This window comes from Schistocerca gregaria, chromosome 9 (genome assembly GCF_023897955.1).
Source record: "Schistocerca gregaria isolate iqSchGreg1 chromosome 9, iqSchGreg1.2, whole genome shotgun sequence".
Lineage (NCBI taxonomy): Eukaryota > Metazoa > Arthropoda > Insecta > Orthoptera > Acrididae > Schistocerca > Schistocerca gregaria.
Window position 1 is genome coordinate 185579140 of NC_064928.1, and position 26829 is coordinate 185605968.

Genomic DNA, 26829 nt, shown 5'->3' on the forward strand with positions numbered 1-26829 from the left:
GTCGTAGGCCCATCCGTAAGGAAACAGGCGGACAGACACAGATCCGGTGAGCACAGGGGGCCAGAGACTTTTCGTAATTTCTCTGTCGCCAAAGATTTCATTTAAAAGTCGTAAGGATTGGTGTGCCGTATGACCAGTAACGTTGTTTTGTCGCAAAAATGAATGATTGGCCTCATTTTCATTCAGCAGGGCAGTAAATGGATAAATTATCTGGGAACCAGAAGTATCAGAAGTTACAGTAACATCTAAAAAATCGGCCCTATAAATCGCGCTGGATTTATCGCAATTTACACTCCAGTTTTTTCTGCATACGACTACGTTTTTCTGAAGGCATGTGGATTCTCTGATAACCAAATCCGTCGATTTTGTGAATTTATGTAGCCAGATATGTGATACCAAGCCTCATCAGTGAAAAGGGTTCTATGTAACACATGAACTCCATGTCGGCTAATAAATCGTTCACACTGCTCACAATATGTACTTGGTTTCGCACGGTCCATACAATATAATCGTTGCACAGAAGTAATTTTATGCAGATACATTCCCAGGTCTCTGGTTACGGTCTTATGTACTGTCCTACGACAGCCTGCCCGCATCTCGTGGTCGTGCGGTAGCGTTCTCACTTCCCACGCCCGGGTTCCCGGGTTCGATTCCCGGCGGGGTCAGGGATTTTCTCTGCCTCGTGATGACTGGGTGTTGTGTGCTGTCCTTAGCTTAGTTATGTTTAAGTAGTTCTAAGTTCTAGGGGACTGAAGACAATAGATGTTAAGTCCCATAGTGCTCAGAGCCATTAGAACCATTTTTGAACCTACGACAGCCTGTAAGTCTTGTGGTAATCTCCTCAAAGGTCTTGTTGAACTCCGCAACACGATTCCGAAATGTAGTTAAGCTTTCGTTCTGTTCAAATTGTCGGCCTACCAGTTCGTGGTGCATCATGAACTGCACCTGTTGTCTGGAATTTGCGAATTAAATCACGGACAGTGTCACAGTGTGGACACCCCGAAGGGTGGAAACGGAATCTAAATTGTTGCCTCACATGCTCGGTAAAGTTGCCTCCTGCACGGAAAACCTCTTTCTCTAAGAAAACGCTCTCTCTGCAATAGTAAGCGTTCTCACTACACGCAGGCGAGGCATGAATGTGCTACCAATCTTACGCGCCGCGTAAGGCGAGATGCACGAGGCTTGCAGCAGTGGAGAGAATTTGCGGACGCACGGTTTTAAAATATAATGACGAATTTGAGTAGAAAAACTGAAACTCGAGCTTTCGAATATATGGAAAATTTGTAAATTGGTGGTAAGTTCCTATGGGACCAGACTGCTGAGGTCATCGGTCCCTGGGCTTACACACTACTTAATCTGACTTACGCTGAGGACAAAACACATTGTCATGCCCGAGGGAGGACTCGAATCTCCGACAGGGGGAGCCATGTGAACCTCGAATATATGTGCCACCTTCATCGAAACGAGACGACTTGTCTACCACGAACGAGGTGTAACTCTTGCATAATGGCGGTTTAGCATCATTTAGGAGCAAGATATAAAATTAAGGCAGACGAGAGCGAGTAAAACGTTTCTCAAAAACTGCCATTTATGAACACTGAATACAGATTTAAATATAGAAAGCCCATTCTGAAGGCATTTGTCTGGATTGCAGTCCTGTACAGAGCTGCAACCTGGATGATAAGCGGATCAGACACGAAGAGAATAGAAGGTTGGTTTCATCACGTAGCTAATGAGGAGGTACTGGGTAGATGAAAAGGAATTTGGGGTGGAAGCTGCCTAGAAGAGGGGATTGGTTGGTAGGACACATTGTGAGGCGACAAGCAATCGTCAATTTCGTAATCGAGGGAGATGTGGTGAGTAAAAATTACAGGCGGACGCGTAGGCACGAACAGAGTGAGCAGGTGCAAGTGGATGCGCTTTGCAGTAGTGACAGAGAGATGAAGAGGCTTGCACAGGACAAAGTAGCGTGGACAGCTGCCTCAAAACAGTCGTCAGACCTATGACCACAACTACAATAAGAGAGCACAAATCATTCTAGCAAGGGCTACTAACGATGCAACACTTTTAATTTTCCTAGGAAAAATTAACTTGTGCGATAATCTGCTTTCTTTTGAAGCTATGATTTTGCTATTGGAGCTTTCGAAGAATATCATCTCTGACTTATAGAATTAACGAGAAATAAGATTAGTCTGTTCAGTGTTGCACGTCAGCACGTTTCGTCTCACTTAAAGGTTAGTTATTCTTGTCACGACAGCGAGATAAACGCGATCCGAACGTACTGACTCACTCCACTTGGTCAAACAGTACACAGGCCTGCCGCACAGATAAGGCTGAGACGAAAAATTGACTCACACCCAGCTTTAAGTCGGGGCTGTGGCCAAAGTGTCCCAGATACGGCCTCACCTTCAGCACAACGACGCGTGATGGATCGAATCTTCCTGTACGGTTTGTAGGCCCGTTCACAGAGAGGTTATCAAAGGGCTGAACTGATGTCTGCCTTAATGATACTGGATTACCACTAATTCATCATTGACTAAAAAAAGAAGAAACAAGAAGAGTAGAAGTCGCGCTCTGAGTGTTCCCTACAAACTTATTTATACTGGTTGTTTCACAGCTCATGTTACACACTTCTACAGGTTGTAGAAGTGAGTTAGTAGATCAAGTATACATAGACAGCCATGTCTGGAAACATCATCCAACGACGTTATATAGGCGCCGGCGCGTCTTAATGTATGTATACAGGGTGGTCCATTGTTCGTGACAGGGCCAAATATCTCACGAAATAAGCGTCAAACGAAAAAACTACAAAGAACGAAACTCGTCTAGCGTGAAGGGGGAAACCAGATGGCGCTATGGTTAGCCCGCTAGATGGCGCTGCCATAGGTCAAACGGATATCGACTGCCTTTTTTTAAATAGCAACCCCCATTTTTATTTCATATTCGTGTAGTACGTACAAAAATGAATGTTTAAGTTGGACACTTTTTTCGCTTTGTGATAGATGGCGCTGTAATAGTCACAAACATATGGCTCCCAATTTTAGACGAACAGTTGGTAATAGGTAGATTTTTAAAATTAAAATACAGAACGTAGGTACGTTCGAACATTTTATTTCGGTTGTTCCAATGTGATACATGTACCTTAGAGGAATTATCATTTCTGAGAACGCATACTGTTACAGCGTGATTACTTGAAGATACCCAGCGTGATTACCTGTAAATACCACATTAATGGAATAAATGCTCAAAATTGTGTCCGTCAACCTCACTGCATTTGGCAATACGTGTAACGATATTCCTCTCAACAGCGAGTAGTTCCCCTTCCGTAATGTTCGCACATGCATTGACAATGCGCTGACGCATGTTGTCAGGTGTTGTCGGGGGATCACGATTGCAAACATCTTTCAATTTTCCCCACAGAAAGAAATCCAGGGACGTCAGATCCGGTGGACATGCGGGCCATGGCATGGTGATTCGACGACCAATCCACCTAACATGAAATATGCTATTCAATATGCTTCAAGCGCACGCGAGCTATGTACCGGACATCCATCATGTTAGAAGTACACTGCCATTCTGACATGCAGTGAAACATGTTGTAGTAACATCGGTAGAACATTACGTAGGAAATCAGCATACATTGTACCATTTAGACTGCCATCGATAAAATGAGGGCCAATTACCGTTCATCTCATAATGCCGCACCATACATTAACTCGCCAAGGTTGCTGATGTTCCACTTGTGGCAGCCATCGTGGATTTCCGTTGCCCAATAGTGCATATTATGCCGGTTTACGTTACCGCTGTTGGTGAATGACGCTTCATCGCTAAACAGAACTCGTTGAAAAAATCTGTCATCGTCCCGTAATTTCTCTTGTGCCCAGTGGCAGAACTGTACACGACGTTCAAAGTCGTCGCCATGCAGTTCCTGGTGGATAGAAATATGGTACGGATGCAATCGATGTTGATGTAGCATTCTCAACACCGACGTTTTTGAGATTCCCGATTCTTGCGCAATTTGTCTGCTACTGATGTGTGGATTAGCCGCGACAGCAGGTAAAATACTTACCTGCGCATCATCATTTGTTGTAGGTCGTGGTTGACGTTTCACATGTGGCTGAACACTCCCTGTTTCCTTAAACAACGTAACTATCCGGCGAACGGTCCGGACTCTTGGATTATGTCGTCCAGGACACCGAGCAGCATACATAGCACACGCCCGTTGGGCATTTTGATCACAATAGCCACACATCAACGCGATATCGACCTTTTCAGGAATTGGTAAATGATCTTTTTTAACACGGGTAATGTATGACGAAGCAAATACCGTCCGCACTGGCGGAATGTTACGTGATACCACGTACTTATACGTTTGTGACTATTCCAGCGCCATCTATCACAAAGCGAAAAAAGTGTTCCAACTATAACATTCATATTTCTTTACGTACTACACGAATATGTAATAAAAATGGGGGTTCCTATTTTAAAAAACGCAGTTGATATCCGTTTGACCTATGGCAACGCCATCTAGCGGGCCAACCATAGTGCTATCTGGTTTCCCCTTTCAAGCTAGACGAGTTTCATTCTTTGTAGATTTTTCGTTTGATGCTCATTTCGTGAGATATTTGGCCCAGTCACTATCAATGGACCACCCTATATATCGAGATTTTCATATGTAAGTGGTGTGTAATATAGAGGGTTTTTCAGAATGAACATACCAGTTTTATGGTACCTTTTGTATAAGGCGGACATGCCACCGCCAGCACCCCTCCGTCCACCTTCTCCAGTTTGCCGATGACACCGCCTTCCTTGCCCTCGCCCCCACCCTGCAGCGTTCCCAACACCTTCTCCAATCCCATCTTCACCGGTTCACAGCTTGGTGCAACCAGTGGTTGCTCAAGGTCAATCCCTCCAAAACCCAGGCGATCATTGTAGGCAAAACAACCCCTTCCTTCCACCTCCTCGATTTCTGTCTCACCATCTATGGCAGTCCTATCGCCCTCACTCCCACCCTTAAGTACTTTGGCGTCACCCTCGACCGTCGCCTCTCCTAGAACCCCCATCTCTGGACAATCCAAGCCAAGGCACACTCCCGACTCCATCTCCTAAAGCTCCTTTCTGGCCATACGTGCGGTCTGGACACCTCCACCATCCTCCACACCTATAAATCCCTCATCTGCCCTATCCTCTGTTACGCCCATCCTGCCTGGACCTCCGCCCCCCCTACCTTTTACAAGTCCCTTCAGGTCCTTGAACGCCATGCTCTCCGCCTCACCTATCACATCCGTCTCCCCTCCCCCACGCGGATCCTGTACGACCTCATTCCGTTCCCCCACCTCCTCCTTTTCCTTGAAAGGATACGGATCCTCTACACCTCCCGTTAACTTGATCCTCCTTACCCGCTTGTCTCCCCCATCCTCTCCCACCCCCACCCACTGCCGCACCTGTATTTCCACGTCCCACCTGCTCTCCATCTCTCCACCCTCCTTACCCTCCCCCAAGGTGGCTTCCGCCAGCTCCCCCTCCCTGATGATGCCCTCCTCCCCTCCATCTACCTTTCCTTCCAACTTTGATCCTCCCTCCGTCTTCCTGTGTTTGCTCCTTTGGGCTCCCTCCCTCCCATCTCTTCCCCTTCCCTCCCTCCTCCATTTATCCCCACTCCTCCTCCAGGCTTCCTCTCCCCTGTCCCTCTACTCCTCCTCCCATCTCCTCAGCCATTGGCATCTTTGTTCTCCCCTCTCCCCCCCTCACCCTTCTTCCCCTCTTGGCAGGTCCCTAGACTCACACACACTATGTGGACATTCGTGTGCTGGAGATCATGGCCACCAGTGTCTTGTGTGTGCCGCCGTGTTTTGTATTCAGTTTTCACCGTCGCACTCCGTCGTTCACCTGTGCCATTGACATCTTCAGTGTTTGTGCGTCGTGTCAACAGTTTGTAGTGTCTACGGTTCCGTGTTTGTCTGTATGTGTCTACTGTTTTATTAGCCACCGTTAAGTGACTTATGTGTATTCTTTTTGTTGTTTCTTTGTCTATTCTATGGCTGAAGAGCAGCGTCACATGGTGCTGACTGCCTGCCTGTTGTACGGGTTTAAAAATAACAATAAAGAAAAAAAAAAGAGCAGCTCAAACAGTTTTATTTGTATACACGTGCGCAATGGGAAGAGTTTGGAATGACAAAGAATGACTGAAACTGAGGTTTCTTATCTTGATGTGCTACAGCTATGGCCCGTGCCTCAATGGGAAGCAGCTGAACACCACATCTTTATTTGGGAACAAGATGGTGCGCCGCCTCACTGGCATAACTCAGTACGCGACTGGTTAAACGAAGTTGTGTCCGACCGGTGGATTGGGTGCAAGGGGCCGGTTGACACAGAGTTTTATGCATGACCTCCACGTTCACACACGATCTCACGCGATCATGTGTATGTGCCTCCGATACCCTCCCTCGTGGGAGTTGGGTTGGGTTGATTTTGTGGAAGAGACCAAACAGCGAGGTCATCGGTCTCATTGGATTAGGGAAGGATGGGGGGATGGGGAAGGAATTCGGCCGTGCCCTTTCAAAGGAACCATCCCAGCATTTGCCTGAAGCGATTTAGGGAAATCACGGAAAACCTAAATCGGGATGGTCGGACGCGGGATTGAACCGTCGTCTTCCCGAATGCGAGTCCAGTGTGCTAACCACTGCGCCACCTCGCTCGGTCCTCCGATACCAGCGGATCTATCCGGCTTTAGGAACAGTGTTATTGCAACAGTTACTCCTGACACATTGATCAAGATTTCGGATCAACTCGCCTATAAACTCGATGTGTGATCGGTGTTCACACTGAATAATTGTAAGAGAAACTGTTTCTGTTTCTCTTTCATTTCGTGTATTATTTATAATTGTAAGGTGAATATTACATGTGCTACAAAGTCTTAAAACACATATATTCATTTCGAAACACCCTGTATTAAAAATGTTTGGATATTATCTTTAATTCTTCAGGTACAGACTTTCATGGCGAGTAAAATTCTGTATATTTTCATAACTAGTTGCCTAACGTGTGAACATTTCGACTATACTTTGTCGTTCGTGCACCACGTTCAAACGCAAGAAGGTCTTTTGCTACAGAACATGTGATACTTGCAATTGAGCTGAGTTTCTTTACTCTCTTAACAGTTTTCCATATCTTTAAAATGAATATTTGTGTTAGTTTCCAATAGCTGCCGTTTCACTATGTATTTAAAAAAAATGGTTCAAATGGCTCTGAGCACTATTCGACTAAACTGCTGAGGTCATCAGTCCCCTAGAACTTAGAAATACTTAAACCTAACTAACCTAAGGACATCACACACATCCATGCCCGAGGCAGGATTCGAACCTGCAACCGTAGCGGTCGCGCGGATCCAGACTGTAGTGACTAGAACCGCTCGGCCACTCTGGCCGGCTTATGTATTTAAATTGTAGCTGGTTTTTAATAATACTTCTACCTAATTTATTTTCTCTCATTGATTGTTAGTGTGCAGTAGAGTAATAATGTAGCAGAAAGACCATCAAATAATTTCTGAAATGATTTTTATCGACAGCAACGCTTTCAAATTTCAATACAGTATTTGTTCCTAGGTAAAAGACCATGTTATACTGTATTACGGAAAAAATTTTCACATTTGGAAAAATCTTACTTTTCCAAAGTAATTTCAGCAAAAGACTGTATCGCACAGGAAGTGAATGCCACCATTTAAAAATGGAATAAGACATTCTTGTGGGTGTGGTTTATTTGTGTTGTACCGTCATGTTATTGTGCTATGTCACTGGGTCCTGAGTGAAACGATTGTACAGGAATGGTTGCTTTGTGTAGAACTCGATGCATATCGATAGCTTGTTGTACACTGATGATATAGAGCATCTTCATCGAGGGAAATCCTAATAGCGAATTACTTACTGCATTTTGACATTTGGAAAAACGTGTTTCAGAATCTCCGTAGGTAGACACACAGCCGTGCGTGTTGGGACTACAGATCATTTTTCCATGTAATGCCGTAGCCGTGGAAAACACTAATTGGGCTGAAACTGTGATGGTATGGCTGCTAGAGCGACTAATTTATCGAGAGGCCTTCTACAAGATGACTGAGGGTGGAAATTAGTGATTTATCAGCGACAATAAACTCGTATCCTATTAAATTATGGCGTTTGGGATTAATCAGTGGAAAATATGCCATTTTATTTATGATATATAACTGTTTGTTTCCAAAACTAGTAACTATGGTTTTTCATGAATTACACTGCTGTCACGCTATGGCTCTTGCTGCAAACTTACCTTGTATGGCTTGCTGTTTGATCTTCAAGAGCTCCTCTTCCACCAAAGACTTCGTCGTCTGAGATATTTCAGTACCAAATTCGTCCTTTAACTGGTACTGCAGGCTGGCCAACTTTGTTCCGACTTCGGCAGTGATGATCGCTTTCATCTTCACCTCGTTCTCCTTAACTTCCGAGAGTGCTTTCTCCGTTACGTCTTCCCGAACGTCTTTCTTCACTTTTTTCACTTCTTCTTTTACTTCTTCCTTGAGTTCCTCTTCCAAGTCCTTCCTGATCTTGTTGCTGTCTTCTTTCCAGCGCTTTCTAACTTCTTCAGACACTTCCTTCTCCATTTTGTCCCTCAGCTCGGCTGTGGAGCGCCTGACGGTCTCGTTCCACTGCTCGATCAGTTCCTGCCTCGCTCTGTCCTGGTCGACCCTAATGGCGTCTCTCACGTGGACCAGCACTCCCTCCAGTAGCTTCTCATCCATTTCTCCAGTAACCAGTTTCCCCCTCTCTTCGATCAGACTCACCACCAAACTCTTCGTGTACTCTCTTTCGTCATTTCTCGACATAGACAGTGTTTCTCTGACCCTGCGGTCCACTTTATCCTCAACATCGTCTACAGTTTTGCGCAGTTTCTCTTCTAACTCCCTGGCAACAGTTTGTTCGATTTCACTTATATCTTCCTTTTTCTCTTTCTCGACTTTTTCCATGACGGCCGACACGATGTCTTTCTCCAGCTGCTTTGCGGAATGACTCCATTTCTCCTCCACCATTTCGGCAACGACAGACGCTACAACAGCTGTTCTCAGATCTTCGATCTTACTGTACACCTCCTCCAGGGTCTTGGTCTGGATGTCTCGTTCCATATCGTGCACGTAGCGGCGCACCTTCACTTCCAGGTCCTCCGCCAGTTCTTCCTTGATGCCCACCCTCTCCTGCTTCCACTTGGAGCTGACCTCGTTGGCGGTCTTCTCCTTCAGCTCCTCGGCCAGCTCCTCGACGAGCCGACGGACCTCCCCCTGCGACGCGTCGCCGTCTCCCCCGTCGCCGCCGGCCGCCTGCTCGATCTCTCCCAGCCGGCCCTCGATGCGAGCCACCAGCGCCGCCTCCATCTCCTTCAGCACCAGCCGCGACGTCTCGCTACGCTGCTCGGCGGCCCTCCGCTGCTCCTCCCGCAGATCCTCCTTGACCCTGTCCAGCTCGGCCAGCACCTGGCCCCACACCTCGGCCTTCAGCTTCTGGGCGGACTTCCCTCTGGGGCGCTCGGATCCGCTGTCGCTGTCGCTGCTGCTGCTGCTGCCTCTGCTGCGCTTCCTGGAGCCGGACACCGCCTGAGCCGCGACAGCCGCCGCCAGGGCCTCCAGCCTGCCCCGGCTCTGCTCCAGCGCCTCCTCCAGCCGGCGGATCGTCCCCTCCTGGGCCTCGCGCCAGCGCCGCAGCTCCTGCGAGGCCTCCTCGTCCAGCTGCTGCCTCCTCTTGGTCTCCTCATCCCGACGCCTCGCCAGCAGCGCCTCGTAGTCCCGGATGCGCAGCGTGAGCTGCTCCTGGGCGCCGTCCTGGTCTCGGCGAGCGGCCTCCAGCTTCTTCTCCAGGTCTGCGGTCATCTGCTCCCGGTCTCGTTTACGGGCCTCCGTCAGTTTGCGTTCCAGTTCGTCAGAAGTGCGTTGCAGATGGTCCTCTGCCTCCTTGAGGAACTTCTTCCTCGCTGCAGAGTCCTCCTCGAGGTGAGCTTCGTGGGCCTGTATTAGTGATTTCACCTTCTCCTCGAGTTTGTCGCCGTCCTGCACAGAACAGACATTGCATATAGCGACCACTTTGCATTATCAACATCTACATCTACATTTACATCTACATGGCTATTCTCCAAATCACACATGGGCGCCTGGAAAGGGCTTCATCAAACCACCTTCACAATAATTCTCTAGTATTCCAATCTTGTACAAAATGATTCAAATGGCTCTGAGCACTATGGGACTTAACATCAGAGGTCATCAGTCCCCTAAAACTTAGAAATACTTAAATCTAACTAACCTAAGGAGATCATCACACACATCCAAGCCCAAGGCAGCATTCGAACCGCACATAGACTGAAGCGTCTAGAACCGCTCGGCCACCACGCCCGGGCTACATCTACATATACATGGCTACTCTGCAAATAACACTTAAGTGCCTGGCAAAGGCTTCATCGAACCATCTTCACAATAATTCTCTAGTATTCCAATCTCGTTCAGCTAGCAGAAGAAACGAACACCTACACTATGTGATCAAAAGTATCTAGACACGTGGCTGAAAATGACTTACAAGTTCGTGGCGCCCTGCGTCGGTAATACTGGAATTCAGTGTGGTGCTGGCCTACCCTTCGCCCTGATGACAATTTCCACTCTCGCAGGCATACTTCAATCAGGTGCTGGAAAGTTTCTTGGGGAATGGGAGCCCATTCTTCACGGAGTGCTGCACTGAGGGGAGGTGTCGATATCGGTCAGTGAGACCTGACACGAGGTCAGTGTTCCTAAACATCCCAAAGGTGTTCTAAGGGATTCATATATTTATATAAAAGGCAATGTCCTGACTGACTGACTCATCATCGTTCAGCCCAAACCGCTAACAATAGAAGCTTGAAGTTTGGAGAACGTTTGGATCTTATACTGTAGACGTCGTTTAAGAAAGAATTTTTCATAATTCCAATCCAAGGAGACGAATTAAGGGACGGTGGTTTATTTTTGAAAAATGTCGCTACAAATGCAATTTTGAAGCTAGACCTACAAAAAATGGTATCTAGTTCTCGGTCAGAAATAAAGAAATACGTGTTCCACTGTTTTTGGAAATTTAACCGGTAAGACTGATTCAGTGGCTCATCATTGTCCAGCCCAAACTGCTAAGAGTAGAAACTCGAAGTTTGGAGAGGGCGTGGATCTGTAGTCATGTGGTAAAAAGGGATTGTCCGAAATTCCACTCCTAATGGGGTGAAATACGGGAGGAAGACTTTTTGAAAGTGTGTCATATTAAGGGAATTCTGAAGCTAGAACTACGGAAAGTTTCTCAGTCAGAAATAAAAAATACGTGTTTCAGCATTTTGGAAATTCAGCCACCAAGGGGGTAAAATAGTGTGTGGAAGTTTTTTGAAAATAAATAACTGCTAAAGAAGATACTACGAACTAGGTAAGGCAAATATCCGCATACGTACCTACTCTGTAGGAATCAGCATGGGTTTCGAAAAAGACGACCATGTGAAACCCAGCTCGCGCTATTCGTCCACGAGACTCAGAGGGCCATAGACACGGGTTCACAGGTAGATGCCGTGTTTATTGACTTCCACAAGGCGTTCGATACAGTTCCCCATAGTCGTTTAATGAACAAAATAAGAGCATATAGACTATCAGACCAATTGTGTGATTGGATTGAAGAGTTCCTAGATAACAGAAAGCAGCATGTCATTCTCAATGGAGAGAAGTCTTCCGAAGTAAGAGTGATTTCAGATGTGCCGCAGGGGAGTGTCGTAGGACCGTTGCTATTCACTATATACATAAATGACCTTGTGGATAACATCGGAAGTTCACTGAGGCTTTTTGTGGATGATGCGGTAGTATATCGAGAGGTTGTTACAATGGAAAATTGTACTGAAATGCAGGAGGATCTGCAACGAATTGACGCATGGTGCAGGGAATGGCAATTGAATCTCACTGTAGACAAGTGTAATGTGCTGCGAATACATAGAAACAAAGATCCTTTATCATTTAGCTACAATATAGCAGGTCAGCAACTGGAAGCAGTTAATTCCATAAATTATCTGGGAGTAGGCATCTGGAGTGATTTAAAATGGAATGACTATATAAAATTAATCGTTGGTAAAGCAGATGCCATACTGAGATTAATTGGAAGAATCCTAAATAAATGCAGACCAAAAACAAATGAAGTAGGTTACAGTATGCTTGTTCGCCCACTGCTTGAATACTGCTCAGCAGTGTGGGATCCGTACCAGGTAGCGTTGATAGAAGAGATAGAGAAGATCTAACGGAGAGCACTGCTCTTCGTTAAATGATCATTTAGTAATCGCCAAAGCGTTACAGAGATGAGAGATAAACTCCAGTGAAAGATTCTGCAGGAGAGACGCTCAGTAGCTTGGTACGGGCGTTTGTTGAAGTTTCGAGAACATACCTTCACCGAGGAGTCAAGCAGTATATTGCTCCCCCCTATGTATATCTCGTGAAGAGACCATGAGGATAAAATCAGAGAGATTAGAGCCTACACAGAGGTATACCGACAATCTTTCTTTCCATGAACAATACGAGACTGGAACAGAAAGGAGAACCAATAGAGGTACTCAAAGTACCCTCCGCCACACACCGTCAGGTGGCTCGCGGAGCATGGATGTAGATGTAGATGTAACGGGAAAAAGCGGCGCCCTGGCATGCGCACAGCTGGGCAGCTGCTGGTGCTGACTCCATGAAAGTCGCGATGCCGGGTCAACCACAGGGGGGCGAGGGGGGAAAGGGGGAAGGGGAGAGAGTCAGCTGTTGTACACTAACGACCTAGTCCTGCTGTGCAGGCGAGCTGAGGTCAGGGAATGGTCTGTGACAGGGGGAGGCCGGAGTTTACTCCTGTACTGAAGAGTGCTTTCAAGAGATCAAAATTTTACACCTTCCTAAAGAAACACATCTTGCAGAAAGATAAGAGGCTAGTTTCGGGCGCAGTTTTCTACGTTCTACGCTCTTGGCCATCCAAAATATAATACACTGAAGGAAGCATCCAAATCAGGTGAAATCTGCAGTATACATTTGAGCGATTGCAGAGGGAGATGAATAGCATTTCAGCACAGGTGCACATCACAGGAGCCGGTAGCGGCACACGCAAGCATTATATGAAGGGAGAACAAACAGCCGTATTGAAGCACTGTAATTGTTCTTTCATATGGTTGTTTTGAGTAAGCAGCTGCAGACTGCCTCTCAGTAGATAGTAAGTGTCTTTAGAGTACATTCTGGAGTTCGAACGAGGAAGAATAGTTGCGTATAGGGATTGCGGATTATCTTTCAGAGAAATCGGTGATAGTGTTAGAGAGAACGAAGCAACTACGTTTTGGACCTGTAAGTGTTGAAGGCAGGAGAGACCGACGGACCAAGGGGACCGATTGCACCCACCACTATACGTGATGACGGGCATATTGTGTGCAAGGCAGTGATGGATCACTCTGCCGCATCACGAACCACACCGCGACAAATTCGATCCCTTTTCCAACAAACAGTGTCCGTTCTTAGCGTTTGACGTCATTTGCAGCAGAATGGACTGTCCACAAGGCGTCTATTGCTGCATTTGCCTCTGAGTCAGTGCCATAGGCATTTGTGCTGGCAGTGATGCGATAAACGAAGGACATGCGCCCCTGAATGGAACGACACTATTTTTACCGACGAATCCCTATTCTGCCTGCACCACCACGATGGTTGGATTAGAGTCTGGAGAGATTGTTGAACTGTTGCCTTATGCATCGCCATACTGGTCCTGCACCCGGTATTATGGTTTGGGGTGGTATTTGCTACCACTCCACCCCCCCCCTTTCCCCTCATAGTATGCGGTACTGGTACGCTAAACAGACAGCGTTACATCTCTGAAGCCCTGGAGCCTGTTGTCTTCCTTCACCTTCAGAGCTTGCCGAAGTCACATTCCAACAGGATAAGAGACATCTGTAAAGTAAACTGATAATCTTTCTTAGTAGATCTGTTTTACATCAATTTAAAAGAATAAACGAATGTGTTAATGCAAAGCTTGTTTCTGTTAACACTTCCCATTCCCAAAAATTTATTTCAATGTAATTATCCACTTTAGGATCCATACCTATAGCCTCAAATTCTTCACGTTATCCATTCCATTGTGCACAATAATGACTTGGGTCTTAAAGGCATGTCCAGCTCTTAATTCACTTTCTGTGTCAGGGTGAACACTTTTACACGTAAAGAGTTTTGCAAGGGGTGATAAAAAACTTTCCATTCGAGAGCGCTGCTGCTGCATATATGCAACCCAGCTCGACTCTGATGCGAGTATATAAGCACCGAAATGTAGGGTTACTGTGGCCTTCAAATGCAGACTTTTTGATGGCCCCTTACATTTGCAGTTGACTCTCAAAAAAGTATATGTAACATCTTAATGCGGGTGACTTTGAACGGGACTTAGTCTCTGGCGCGGCTGCTGCAACACACGATCTCTAGTATTACTTAGATCGTGTTAACAGAGTAATTCACTTCCAGTTGCGCAATACGCGCTGATAATGGACTGTTTGTGGCCGTTGCCGTTACTTTTTGTGTAGCAGAGGCATGTTTTGCAGCATTTTAGGGTAATATTTTAGAGCCTCAGTAGAATAAAACCTCAAAGTCCTTCTCAGATGCACATGGACTTGAGGATATGATTGGTGATCAATCACTGAAATCACACACAGCCTACAAATATGAAGAAGCTTCTATCAATAGCAACTGAAAGACACAAATTTATTGAAAGATTCCACAAGATGTGTAATACTCACATGAGAGAGATCTCTTAAGTACCACTCTTCAACTAATTCTTGAGTATTTTTCGTAAGCGTGGGACCATCAACGAGCTGGATTAACCAGTGAGATAGAAAAGATCCAAAGAAGAGCTGCACTGTTGATTTCGAATTTGTTCGTCAGTGTGAATGTCAGGAGAAACACTCCAAAAACTGCAGTGTGTAATGAGTGGGACAGATCGTTGTGGAAGAATTTACTCAGGGAACTTATTACATCCTCCATAATGTGCAAACTCCGTGAATAATAGAGAAATTCTGCCTCCGAGACATTCATACTGACAGCGTTTTCCCTTCACAAACTCTGTGAATGGAATGAATTGTAAGGAAAGTTATAGTGGTGACCGTGCACCCTTCCTGTCACACTATACGGGGATTGGGAGTGTACACTGTATGTACATGAGGTGCACAAAAATATGGAAACACCAAAGCCTCAACAGATTACCGTGCATAATAGGGTGCAAGAAAACTTCTGGCATGTAAAAGATTCCAGTCAAGTCGAAATGGATAAATACAGGTCGTATTTGGTTTTCAAGGGAATGTTACCATTTTTCCTGAAAAATACCAACAAATTTACTCAATTATGATGGAGATGGATAGCGATTATGCACCCTTGTCTTCATATCAGATAACAGATCTCAATAATACTGGTGTCTGGTGACGATGGTGATCAGGGAAGATGTGTTGATTCTACCTGATGCTCACAAAATCAGTTCTGCGTAATGGAAGCTGTGCAAATAGGGGTTCTGTCGTTTTGGAACACAGCATCACCTTGGGGGAAGCAACTTTGTGCCATGGGACTTAGACAAGGTGCCTCTTGAAACACCTTTGAGTCTCTTGGTTATAGAAGTATGCACCATAGCAGCACAGACAATTTTCCCGGATTCTAAATCGCTCAGCTGCGATACAATCCACTCACAACTGCACAGAGCGCTGTTCTGACCACGACTGACGCTGAACAGGTGGCGCTCGTGGTCAGACACAGCAGCGCAGTCAGCAGGCTTAGCCAGCACCGGCCGCAGCCGCACAGCACAGCTGTGCCCACACACCTGTGCGGCGGGCCGCAGCTGCTGCAGCGAGCCCAGCTGCGCCGCCAGCTGTTCCCTTGCGGCCGCCAGTCGCTGTTCCTGCTGCTCCACCGCCTCCCTCAGCTGCCTCGTCGCCTCCTCCCTCTTCTCCAGGGACTTCTGCCACTGCTCCCGCTGCTGTCTCTCCGATGTCTCCAGCCGCTCCAAGCGCTTTTTGGACTCTGCCTCCAGCTTCTCCAGGGACACGCGCCACATCTGCGAGCATTGCAACGTTCTCTGGCTGAGATGGGTGACCAATCACGACAGAAATAATAATGACAGTTGTATGGTTTTCAGTATTTATCATTATAAATATTATAGCCTACGCCAAAGTAGAACAGTCAAAACAACAATGAGAGAAGCTTTGAAAGTAATGCACAACAATTTTATTACCACAAAATATAATAGGTTACCAAAAAAAATCACAAATGAACTTCCCTGGTCATAGAAGTCCGTTTGGTTGGAGTATAGCCATGTGCAGACTGCTGGATTCCACTTCTGGATCCTTATGAGTAATGGTGGATACCACACAGCTCGCCAGGTTAGAATAACATACTGCCCTCCTAGGGGAAACTAGGAAGCCAGTATTGACACACACAGCGCATAACTGCGTACATATGATCAACTGGCTCTCTGGGCGTCCATTACAAGCCATATTAGTAAACACCCTAGTATCCCACTACTCTAAGACAGTGAGTAAGGCAACACATGGAATGGAACCAGTATCAATGCTGTTCCATTTTCTACACTGAGAACCGCAACAATATGCACTGAGGTGACAACAGTCATTGGGTAGCGATATCCACATATAAAGATGGCAGCAGAATCGCACAAGATGGTGATGAAATCTCATACTCCGAGGAGCGTAAGGGACAATGCGGGAGACCTGTACCGCTGTACTAGTCAAGGTCCTAGCGGAGGTGGTTTGCCATTGCCTTCCTCCGTCCATAATGAGGATGACCGATGATGATGAAGACGACACTACAACACCCAGTCATCTCGAGGCAAGGAACATCCCTGACCCCGCCAGGAATCGAACCCGGGACCCTGTGCGCGGGATGCGAGAACTTTACCGCAAGACCGCGAGCTGCGGACATAGAATCGCATATGCAAGGTGTAAAGGGATAGAGGATTGGCAGAGCTGTCATCTGCACTCAGGTGATTAATGTGGAAAGGTTTCCGACGTGACTATGGCCGCACAGCGGCAGTTAACAGACGTTGATCACAGAACGGTTGTTCGAGACATGGGGCGATCTATTTCAGACATCGTTAGGAAGTCAAATATTCCGAGATCCACACTGTGAAGAGTGTGCCGAGAATACCCCTGCTCCCCTCCCCACATCACACTTTATATATCCTTTGCTGCTAGTGTTCACACCTGGCGTCTGTGAGTGGTTATTCAATGTTGACGTCCAACATAAGCAGTGGTCACATTTATGTCACTAGACCGTCTATCTGGAGTATACTATATGAGGTAAATGAAAACATCATACTTAACGTTGATAATACTATAACGTGAGTGAGTGATATGGGCTGTCCACATTGCTATTGAACGTCGTTATTCAAGCGGCACATTGTACAAGCTCTAGAGGAAACCAAGAAGAAATTTGGAAAGAGAAACAAAGTTGAGGGGAAAAAATGACATTCTAATTCTGTGAGAGAAGCCAAGGGACCTGAAAGAATAGATGTACAGAGTGGCTAGTGTCATAAAACATGGTATAAGATGAACAAAACACAAGCAAAGAAAGAGTAACGGAATGTAGCTGAGTTAAATCAGGCGATGCTGAGGGAATTAAATTAGGGAATGATACACTTAAAGTGGTAGATCAATTGTGCTACTTTGGTAGCAAAATAAGAGCTGATGGCTGAAGTAGAGTGGACATATAAAATGCAGATTGACAGAACCTTGGGGAGCATCTCTGAAAAACAGAGATCTGATAACATCGATTATCGATTTAAATGGTGATCCATCTTTTCTGAAGGTGTTTGTCTCGAATGTAGTGTTATGTGGAAATGAAATGTGAACGATACACAGTTCAGGTAAGAAGAGATTAGAATCTTTTGAAATATGGGAGTAAAGGTAAATGCTGAAGATAGATGCACAGATCGAGTAACTACTGAAAACGCGCTGAAAACAGAAACAGGAATATTTCTGTATACGTAATTCTTTTGGGACAGTAGTTCCTGTATCATCTGAAAAAGCTGCTAATATTGTCTTCCATGCTATAGATAAACGTATCATAATGACAGGAAGTCTCCTTTCTGACTTCTGCCCCATCCGTTCCTGTTCTGTCTGACCCACCTGTTCCTGTTCGGATCGTCTTTCTGCAGCACGCTCCTCTTCTTCCAGGATTCGTTCCAGGCGCATCATAGCCTGCTCCGCTTTCGACTCCAACTCCTGCTGTTGTTCCTGGAGCATCAAGAACAACATATAAATAACGACATACTATGACCAATCAATGAATGTTTACAACAGGAGGTACAACAAACATCCGGCGGAACAGTCTTACCATTTCTACATGACCTAACCAACGGTAGAAATAAATATACGTTTCACTTAACATATTAAAAACATTATCAGTGGATTTTTATGGAATAGTGCACAGCGTTTTTGCATATATATTACTTACACACTAATCTACGTACGTAGCTGAGTGGTTAGCGAGTCTGGCTAGTATGCACCACTGGCAGAGGACGACACGGCGGTCGGTCGGGCCAGATTCGTCCATCATGGCCACAAGGTGGAGCTCTACTTATACATTTGACAAGATTGTAAATTTTAACGTTAATAAAATGTTACTTACAGAAAACTTGTGCCTGTCATGTGCGTTTCCAAGTTTTGTAATGAACTGTTTCTGCTGAAGAGTTAATCTATGGTAATGGAGTTGTTAAAGAGAAAAGACTGCAGTCTATATTTTGACGCAATGCTGCTGTCTGTCAAACAAATGGAGGGGCCGGAGGTACAAATCGTTACCCATACGAGCAGCCCGCCATGAATTCCTCTTCTTCTGTGCCAACCTTTTCATCTTAGAGTAGCACTTACAACCTGCCTCCAAAATAATTCCATTCTCTCAAGAGAAATATAATAATTCCAATACCAAAGAAAGCAGGTGTTGACAAATGTGAAAATTACCGAACTATCAGTTTAATAAGTCACAGCTGCAAAATACTAACGCGAATTCTTTACAGACCAATGGAAAAACTAGTAGAAGCCGACCTCTGTGAAGATCAGTTTGGATTCCATAGAAATACTGAAACACGTGAGGCAATACTGACCCTACGACTTATCTTAGAAGCTAGATTAAGGAAAGGCAAACCTACGTTTCTAGCACTTCTAGACTCAGAGAAAGCTTTTGACAATGTTGACTGGAATACTCTCTTTCAAATTCTGAAGGTGGCAGGGGTAAAATACAGGGAGCGAAAGACTATTTACAATCTGAACAGAAACCAGATGCCAGTTATAAGAGTCGAGGGACATGAAAGGGAAGTAGCGGTTGGGAAGGGAGTGAGACAGGGTTGTAGCCTCTCCCCGATGTTATTCAATCTGTATATTGAGCAAGTAGTGACGGAAACAAAAGAAAAAATCGGAGTAGGTATTAAAATCCATGGAGAAGAAATAAAAACTTTGATATTCGCCGATGACATTGTATTTCTGTCAGAGAGAGCAAAGGACTTGGAAGAGCAGTTGAATGGAACGGATAGTGTCTTGAAAGGAGGATATAAGATGAACATCAACAAAAGCAAAAGGACGATAATGGAATGTAGTCGAATCAAAGGAATTAGATTAAAGTAGTAAAGGAGTTTTGCTATTTGGGGAGCAAAATAACTGATGATGCTCGAAGTAGAGAGGAAATAAAATGTAGACTGGCAATGGCAAGGAAAGCGTTTCTGAAGAAGAGAAATTTGTTAACATCGACTATAGATTTAAGTGTCAGGAAGTCTTTTCTGAATGTATTTGTATGCAATGTAGCCATGTATGGAAGTGAAACGTGGACGATAAATAGTTTTGACAAGAAGAGAATAGAAGCTTTCGAAATGTGGTGTTACAGAAGAATGCTGAAGATTGGATGGGTAGATCGCATAACTAATGAGGAGGTATTGAATAGGACTGGGGAGAAGAGAAGTTTGTGGCATAACTTGACTAGAAGAAGGAATGAGTTGGTAGGACATGTTCTGAGGTATCAAGGGATCACCAATTTAGTATTGGAGGGCAGCGTGGAGGGTAAAAATCGTAGAAGGAGACCAAGAGATGAATAGACTAAGCAGATGCAGATGGATGTAGGTTCCAGTAGGTACTGGGAGATGAAGAAGCTTGCACAGGATAGAGTAGCATGGAGAGCTGCATCAAACCAGTGTTAGGACTGAAGACCACAACAACAACATTCCATTCTCCGTTTTCCTCTACAGTTTTTATCCTGTACAGCCCCCTCTAGAGGTATGGAAGCTATTTCGTAATGTATAAACAGATGTCCTATTGTCCTGTCCCTTCTCGTTGTCGCTGTTTTCCAGATATTCCTTTCCTCTCTGATACTGCGCAGAACCTCCTCATTTCTCACATTATCAGTCAACCTGATTTTCAACATTCATTTCTGTGCCTCGTGATGACTGGGTGTTGTGTGATGTCCTTATGTTAGTTAGGTTTAAGTAGTTCTAAGTTCTAGGGGACTGATGACCATAGATGTTAAGTCCCTTAGTGCTCAGAGCCATATCAACATTCATCTGTGGCACCCCATCCCATATGCTTCGATTCTCTTCTGTTCCGATTTTCCCACAGTTCATGTTTTACTATACTATGCTGTGCTCCAAACGCACATTCTCAGAAACTTTCTTCCTCAAATTAAGGCCTATGTTTGATACTAGTAGACTTCTCTTGGCCAGGAATGCCCTTTTTGCCAGTGCTAGTCTGCTTTTGATGTCCTCCTTGCTCCGTTCGTCATGGGTTATTTTACTGCCTAGGCAGCAGAATTCCTTGACTTCATCTAATTCGTGACCATCCATCCTGATGTTATCTTTCTCGCTGGTCTTATTTTTGTTACTTTTCATCACTTTCGTCTTTCTTCGATTTATTCTCAGTCCATATTCTATACTCATTAGATTGTTCATTCCATTCAGTAGATCATGTAATTCTTCTTCACGTTCCACGACTGCTTTCTCGATGTACAGGTTGAACTGAAGGGGGAAAGACTACATCCCTGTCTTACACCGTTTTTAATCCGAGCACTTAGTTTTTGGTCGTCCTCTCTTATTATTCCGTCTTGGCTTTTGAACATATTTATGAAACACGTCTTACCCTATAGTTTGCCCCTATTTTTCTCAGAATTTCGTACGTGTTGCACTATTTGGACACTGTAGAACGCGTTTTCGAGGTCAAAACATCCTACGAACATTTAATGATTCTTCTTTACTTCTGGTGCCGTCCCCAACCACAACTTGAGAACTACCGCCAGCCGGGGTGGCCGAGCGGTTCTAGGCGCTACAGTCTGGAGCTGCGCGACCGCAACGGTTGCAGGTTCGAATCCTGACTCGGGCACCGATGTGTGTGATGTCCGTAGGTTAGTTAGGTTTAAGTAGTTCTAAGTTCTAGGGGACTGATGACCAAAGAAGTTAAGTCCCATAGTGCTCAGAGCCATTTGAACCATTTTTGAGAACGACCTCTCTGGTGCCTTTACCTTTCCAAAACTCAAACTGATCGACATCTAACACATCCTCAATTTCCTATTGTTATGTTACATGTTTGGTTAAACTGAGATATGAGAGCAATACCATATGACAAAGCAAATTATACTACAGACAATTTTCTAGCGGTACTTGCGGATCTACATTGTACCAGAATATGGTGCATTCGAAAGCACAACAGATAAGGTGATCAGACCAATCGATACCAAACTGAAAGATTGGACCGAACCAAGAGACAGGGTATCAAAAAGTTTTACAGCTGAGTTATGCGTTCGTTTCTATGCAAATGGTTCAAATGGCTCTGAGCACTATGGGACTTAACATCTGAGGTCATCAGTCCCCTAGACGTAGAACTACTTAAACCTAACTAACCTAAGGACACTACACACATCCATGCGCGAGGCAGGATTCGAACCTGCGACCCTAGCAGCAGCGAGGTACCGGACTGAAGCACCCAGAACCGCTCAGTCACAGCGGCCGGCTACAGCCCCTAACGTTGTGAATATTAACCACACTAAAGGTGAGCAAAGAGCATACAACCCTTCCAGTACTAACATCTCAAGCACACATTTAGAACAGAAACAGCACCTCTCCAGAAGTGTCGTTTCTGCACTAAGCTGAAATTTTACACACTGTCTGAGGGTGAGGCATCTATTTCTACATAAAACTGTGGCTAATACTGGGTGAGGCATCTATTTCTACATAAAACTGTGGGTACTGCCTCTATAACCACGAAAATATGAATAACTGATGCAGCGTCAAAAAGTGGAGCAGTGCTGTTTCTGTACTAAACGATTCAGCCGAAAATCGATATTGAATTGAAAATCACAAAATAATGAAGGGTGTAGTCTCGCATGACTTTAATGTGCTCAGAGCTGCAGAAAGCGCCAGTCCGAGGAAAGCTGGCATCGAAGGGAATCCAAAGAAAGGAAAACGTCCAGTGCCGAGCGAATACGAGAGCTATGACAGTGTCCATAATTAAATGAAGAAACGGCGCTAAGCGATTATCGTTCACAGCTGGCTAGGCCGTCAGCCATACGCTGACGATGTGAGAGAGTCTAAGTTTGTGACTTATCTAGTCTGTAAACGTCACATTACTCTGTGCAACCAGTGTGTTACAGAGATTGGTAATTAAATTACATATAATTACGAAATACTTGTTACGCTTTTATCCTGACTTTACCACGAAAAATTTACGGCGCGGACCCGAAAGGCGTAAACAGAATTTTTTTCTCAATAGAAGTCTCCACAGAGTTTGTAAAATATTGGACTGTCACCACACGGTGGAATACTTTTCATTTCTGTTGCTCTATATAAAAACTTCTCCTGGAAGCGGAAGGCAGTAAGATCGACGCGTATATTGTGAGCTACAGCGTTTCATGAACAACCGTTGTTGTTGGTTTGTTGTTGTTGTCGTCGTTGATGTTGTGGTTTTCAGTCCGAAGACAGATTTGACGCAGCTACTCTATCATGGACGAGCCTCTTTATCCCTGAATAACCTTCTGAATCTGCTTACTGTGTTCATTTCTTCGTCTCCCTCTATGATTTTTACCCCCCACCCCCCAATATACCCTCCAATACTAAATACGTGATCCCTTGATGTCTCAGATTGTGTCCTATCAACTGATTCCTTCTTCTGCTAAAATTTCTTTTATCACCAGCTCTATTCAGTACATCCTCATTACTTACGTGACCTACCCATTTAATCTTCAGCATTCTTCTGCAGCATCACATTTCGAAAGCTTCTAGTTTCCTCTTTTCCAAACTGTTCATCGTCCATGTTTCACTTCCATACATTGCTACACTCTATACAAATACTTTCAGAAAAGACTTCCTGCCACTTAAACCTCTATTTAATATTAACAAGTTTCCCTTCTTCAGAAACGTCTTGTTGGCCATTGCAGCTCTACATTTTATATCCTGTCTACTTCGGCCATGATCAGTTACTTTGCTACCCAAATGGCAACATTCATCTATTGCTTTTAGTGTCTCGTTTCCTAATCTCATTTTCTCACCATCACCTGATTTAATTCGACTACATTCCATTATCCTTGTTTTGCGTTTGTCGGTGTCCAACTTATATCCAACTTTCAACTCACTTTCCATTCAGTTCAACTGCTCTTCCAAGTCCTTTTGCTGTCTATGACAGAATTACAATCTCACTGGCAAACCTCACTGATTTTATTTCTTGTCCCTGAAATTCAATTACTAGTAACAATTTTCCTTTATTGCTTGCTCAAAGTATATATTTAATAAATTCTGGGGTATGCTACAGTATAGTCCCATTAACTTCTCAACCACTGCTTCCCTTTCATGCCGCTCAACTCATAAATGTCGTCTGGTTTCTGTAAAAGTGGTAAATGGCCTTTCACTACCTGTAATTTACTCCTTCTGTCTTCAGTATTCCAATTCCAAAGAGAAGATTCCAGTCAACATTGTCAAAAGCTTTGTCTAAGTCTACAAATGCTGTAAATGTAGGATTGCCTTTCCTTAACCTATCTTCTAAGATAATTCGTAGGATCAGTACTGCCTCGCGTGTTTCCACATTCCTCTGGGATCCAAACTGATCATCCCCGAGGTCGGCTTCTACCAGTTTTTCCATTCTTCTATAAAGAATTCGCATTAGTATTTTGGAACCATGACTTATGAAACTGATAGCTCGGTAATTTTCACACCTGATTAACTGTAGGATGTTGCAAACACAAGAAGGAGTTTCGCCACTCGTTCTCCAGTGAGCACTCACCTTGCGGACGAGCGCCTGCTCCAGCTGCCTGGAGCGCTGTTCCAGCTGCAGTTCCAGTTCGGCCAGCGCCTGTGCCTGCGAAGCCAGCTGCTTCTCCCTGTCTGCCATCTTACTTTCCATCTGCTGGAGCCTGGAGTCCAGGGCGTTCACGCTACTCAGCTTGGAGTCGAGTTCCTCTTGTTGGCGCTCCTGGGGAGATAAAACGAAGATGTAGAGCAGTGGATACTCCAAGGGCGTCGGCCAGTCTGAGAATTCATAATCGCCAGCGTCAAGTTACAGAACTCGAACATTTATTGAAGCACTCGTTACTGAATACGTACTCTGTAAAAAGTCTTGTGTTATGTCACTAATCCTATTCCAGAAAAAAAAATTGAACATCACTGGAGTTTCGACACATTGCAGACCACACACAAGGAGAGGTCTACTGGTATGGGGCTGACATTTTGAAGCCAATCCACAGGGTGATGTAGGTTAGGGTCCAGGTATCACCTACTGCAATCATTCAGCCTGGTGAGGATGCGAGCAATCGAAGAAAAAAAATTAGAATTTCGTGTTACGGTCTAAAGCCTGAAGATAGTAAGTTAATGCAGACTTAAGAGTGTAGCGCTGTGGAGCAGGTACCTTCCTGCCGTGCAGAAGGTTGTGGTTTCGAATCTTCTCTTTGACTTGGAAATATTTCACTTTAAAACCTTTATGGTAATGGATTTGATTACTTCTTTCATCGAATCAATATGTTTAATTTTATTTTTTATTTATAGTATTTTGTCATGTAAGTTTAAACATCTTACTAACTGTTTCAGTAACCCTAATTTTTTCACCCTGCTATTCTTTCTTCATGCAGACCGGTTATGCATGTGTTTATAATTATCTTCATTTATTTGACATAGTATTTAAAAGTAGGAAAATGCTAACCCATCAGTTAAAAAAACAAAAGACAAAGTAATCTATTTCTGTTGGCTGCTCGCCACGCGGGACTAGCCGGGTGGTCTGAGGCGCTGCAGTCATGGACTGCGCGGCTGGTCCCGGCGCAGGTTCGAGTCCTCCCACGGGCATGGGTGTGTGTGTGTTTGTCTTTAGGATAATTTAGGTTAAGTAGTGTGTAAGCTTAGGGACTGATGCCCTTAGCAGTTATGTCCTATAAGATTTCACACACATTTGAACATTTTTTTGTTGGCTGCTCATGAGGTATAAAATGTATTCTTCGTTACAAGATGTGCATTTTTTGGCGTTGTGATCTTCATATAAACATTTAAGATGTAAGTTCTTGTTACGTTCTGCACAATATAATGCAGATGAAGATTTAAACATAGGAAGGGATTACGTATAAAACGAAATTTAAGCAACGTGAGGAACAGAAGTAATAAATGCACAAGGACAATACGATCATAAAATGGAAGATAGTAAACAGAAGTGAATACATAAAAATAATTCAAATCACATGCACAAGGAGTCCAAACGAGAAAAGAATGACAAGAAGCAAAAATGAGAGCTAATGAAACAGTGAATACGAGGTTTAAAATGATGTCACAAAGGATTAGAAATACAAAATAACATTTAAACCAACTAATTTAATAAATATAGTGCTCAAAGCTATTTCGATGGAGATTTTAAAATAAAAGATATCGAAGCACCTACCAGGATTCCAAGCCACAAGCTTCTGGATATCAGGAGTGCACCTTCTCCTCCACACTACTCACCAGAGTCTCACATTTGCTGAGCATTGCAGTGTCTGTGACGGTCAACGTCGAGTCTGCACCCTCCAGCACGTGTTCTGCCTGCTGCCTGAGTACCTCTACACACCTGCGTTTGTGTGCCCACGCTGAGACCAGTGGACTCACCATCTGGGCTTCGGGCCACTTGAGTATGTCAGCTACTGTGATGGTCACCAGCAGTTGCCCACATCGAGCATATTCTCCACCTAATCTGACAGTGCCTCCGCATATCTGTAACTGTAACTCACCATCAGTGAGTAGTGCTTGTACCAGATCAGCTATATGCCATTGAGAGCAGTGGGAACGGTGGCAGGCACTGTACGGTCTGCAGCGTCGAGTACGTCCTACCTCTGCTCAGTGAGTATCTCCACATACTAATAGATGTGGGACGACCCATCAGGGAGTAGCGGATCCACTAGCTTATCCTTGAGCCTGTCGAGCACAGCAGCCGTTGCAACGACCGTCGTCTACATCTACATCTACATGACTACTCTGCAATTCACATTAAGTGCTTGGCAGAGGGGTCATCGAACCACAATCTACCATTCCACTCCCGAATAGCGCGCGGGAAAAACGAACACCTAAACCTTTCTGTTCGAGCTCTGATTTCTCTTATTTTATTTTGATTATCATTCCTACCTATGTAGGTTGGGCTCAACAAAATATTTTCGCAGTCGGAAGAGAAAGTTGGTGGCTGAAATTTCGTAGATAGATCCCGCCGCGACGAAAACCGTGTTTGCTTTAATGACTTCCATCCCAATTCGCGTATCATATCTGCCACACTTTCTTCTCTATTACGTGATAATACAAAAACGAGCTGTCC

The 26829-nt window shown here is 44.7% G+C and overlaps 1 protein-coding gene across 2 annotated transcripts in view; it reads right to left on the minus strand.

Annotated features, from left to right (window-relative positions):
- Positions 1-26829, minus strand: part of LOC126291773 (trichohyalin-like) — a 214171-nt gene that overhangs the window by 63964 nt on the left and 123378 nt on the right. For both annotated transcript variants that reach the window (XM_049985462.1, XM_049985461.1), the window contains exons 9-12: positions 24295-24483; positions 18178-18285; positions 15858-16091; positions 8299-10063 (exon numbers count right to left, since the gene is read on the minus strand). In XM_049985462.1, coding sequence (XP_049841419.1) covers positions 8299-10063; positions 15858-16091; positions 18178-18285; positions 24295-24483 — 2296 coding nt within the window. The remainder of the gene's footprint in view (positions 1-8298; positions 10064-15857; positions 16092-18177; positions 18286-24294; positions 24484-26829) is intronic.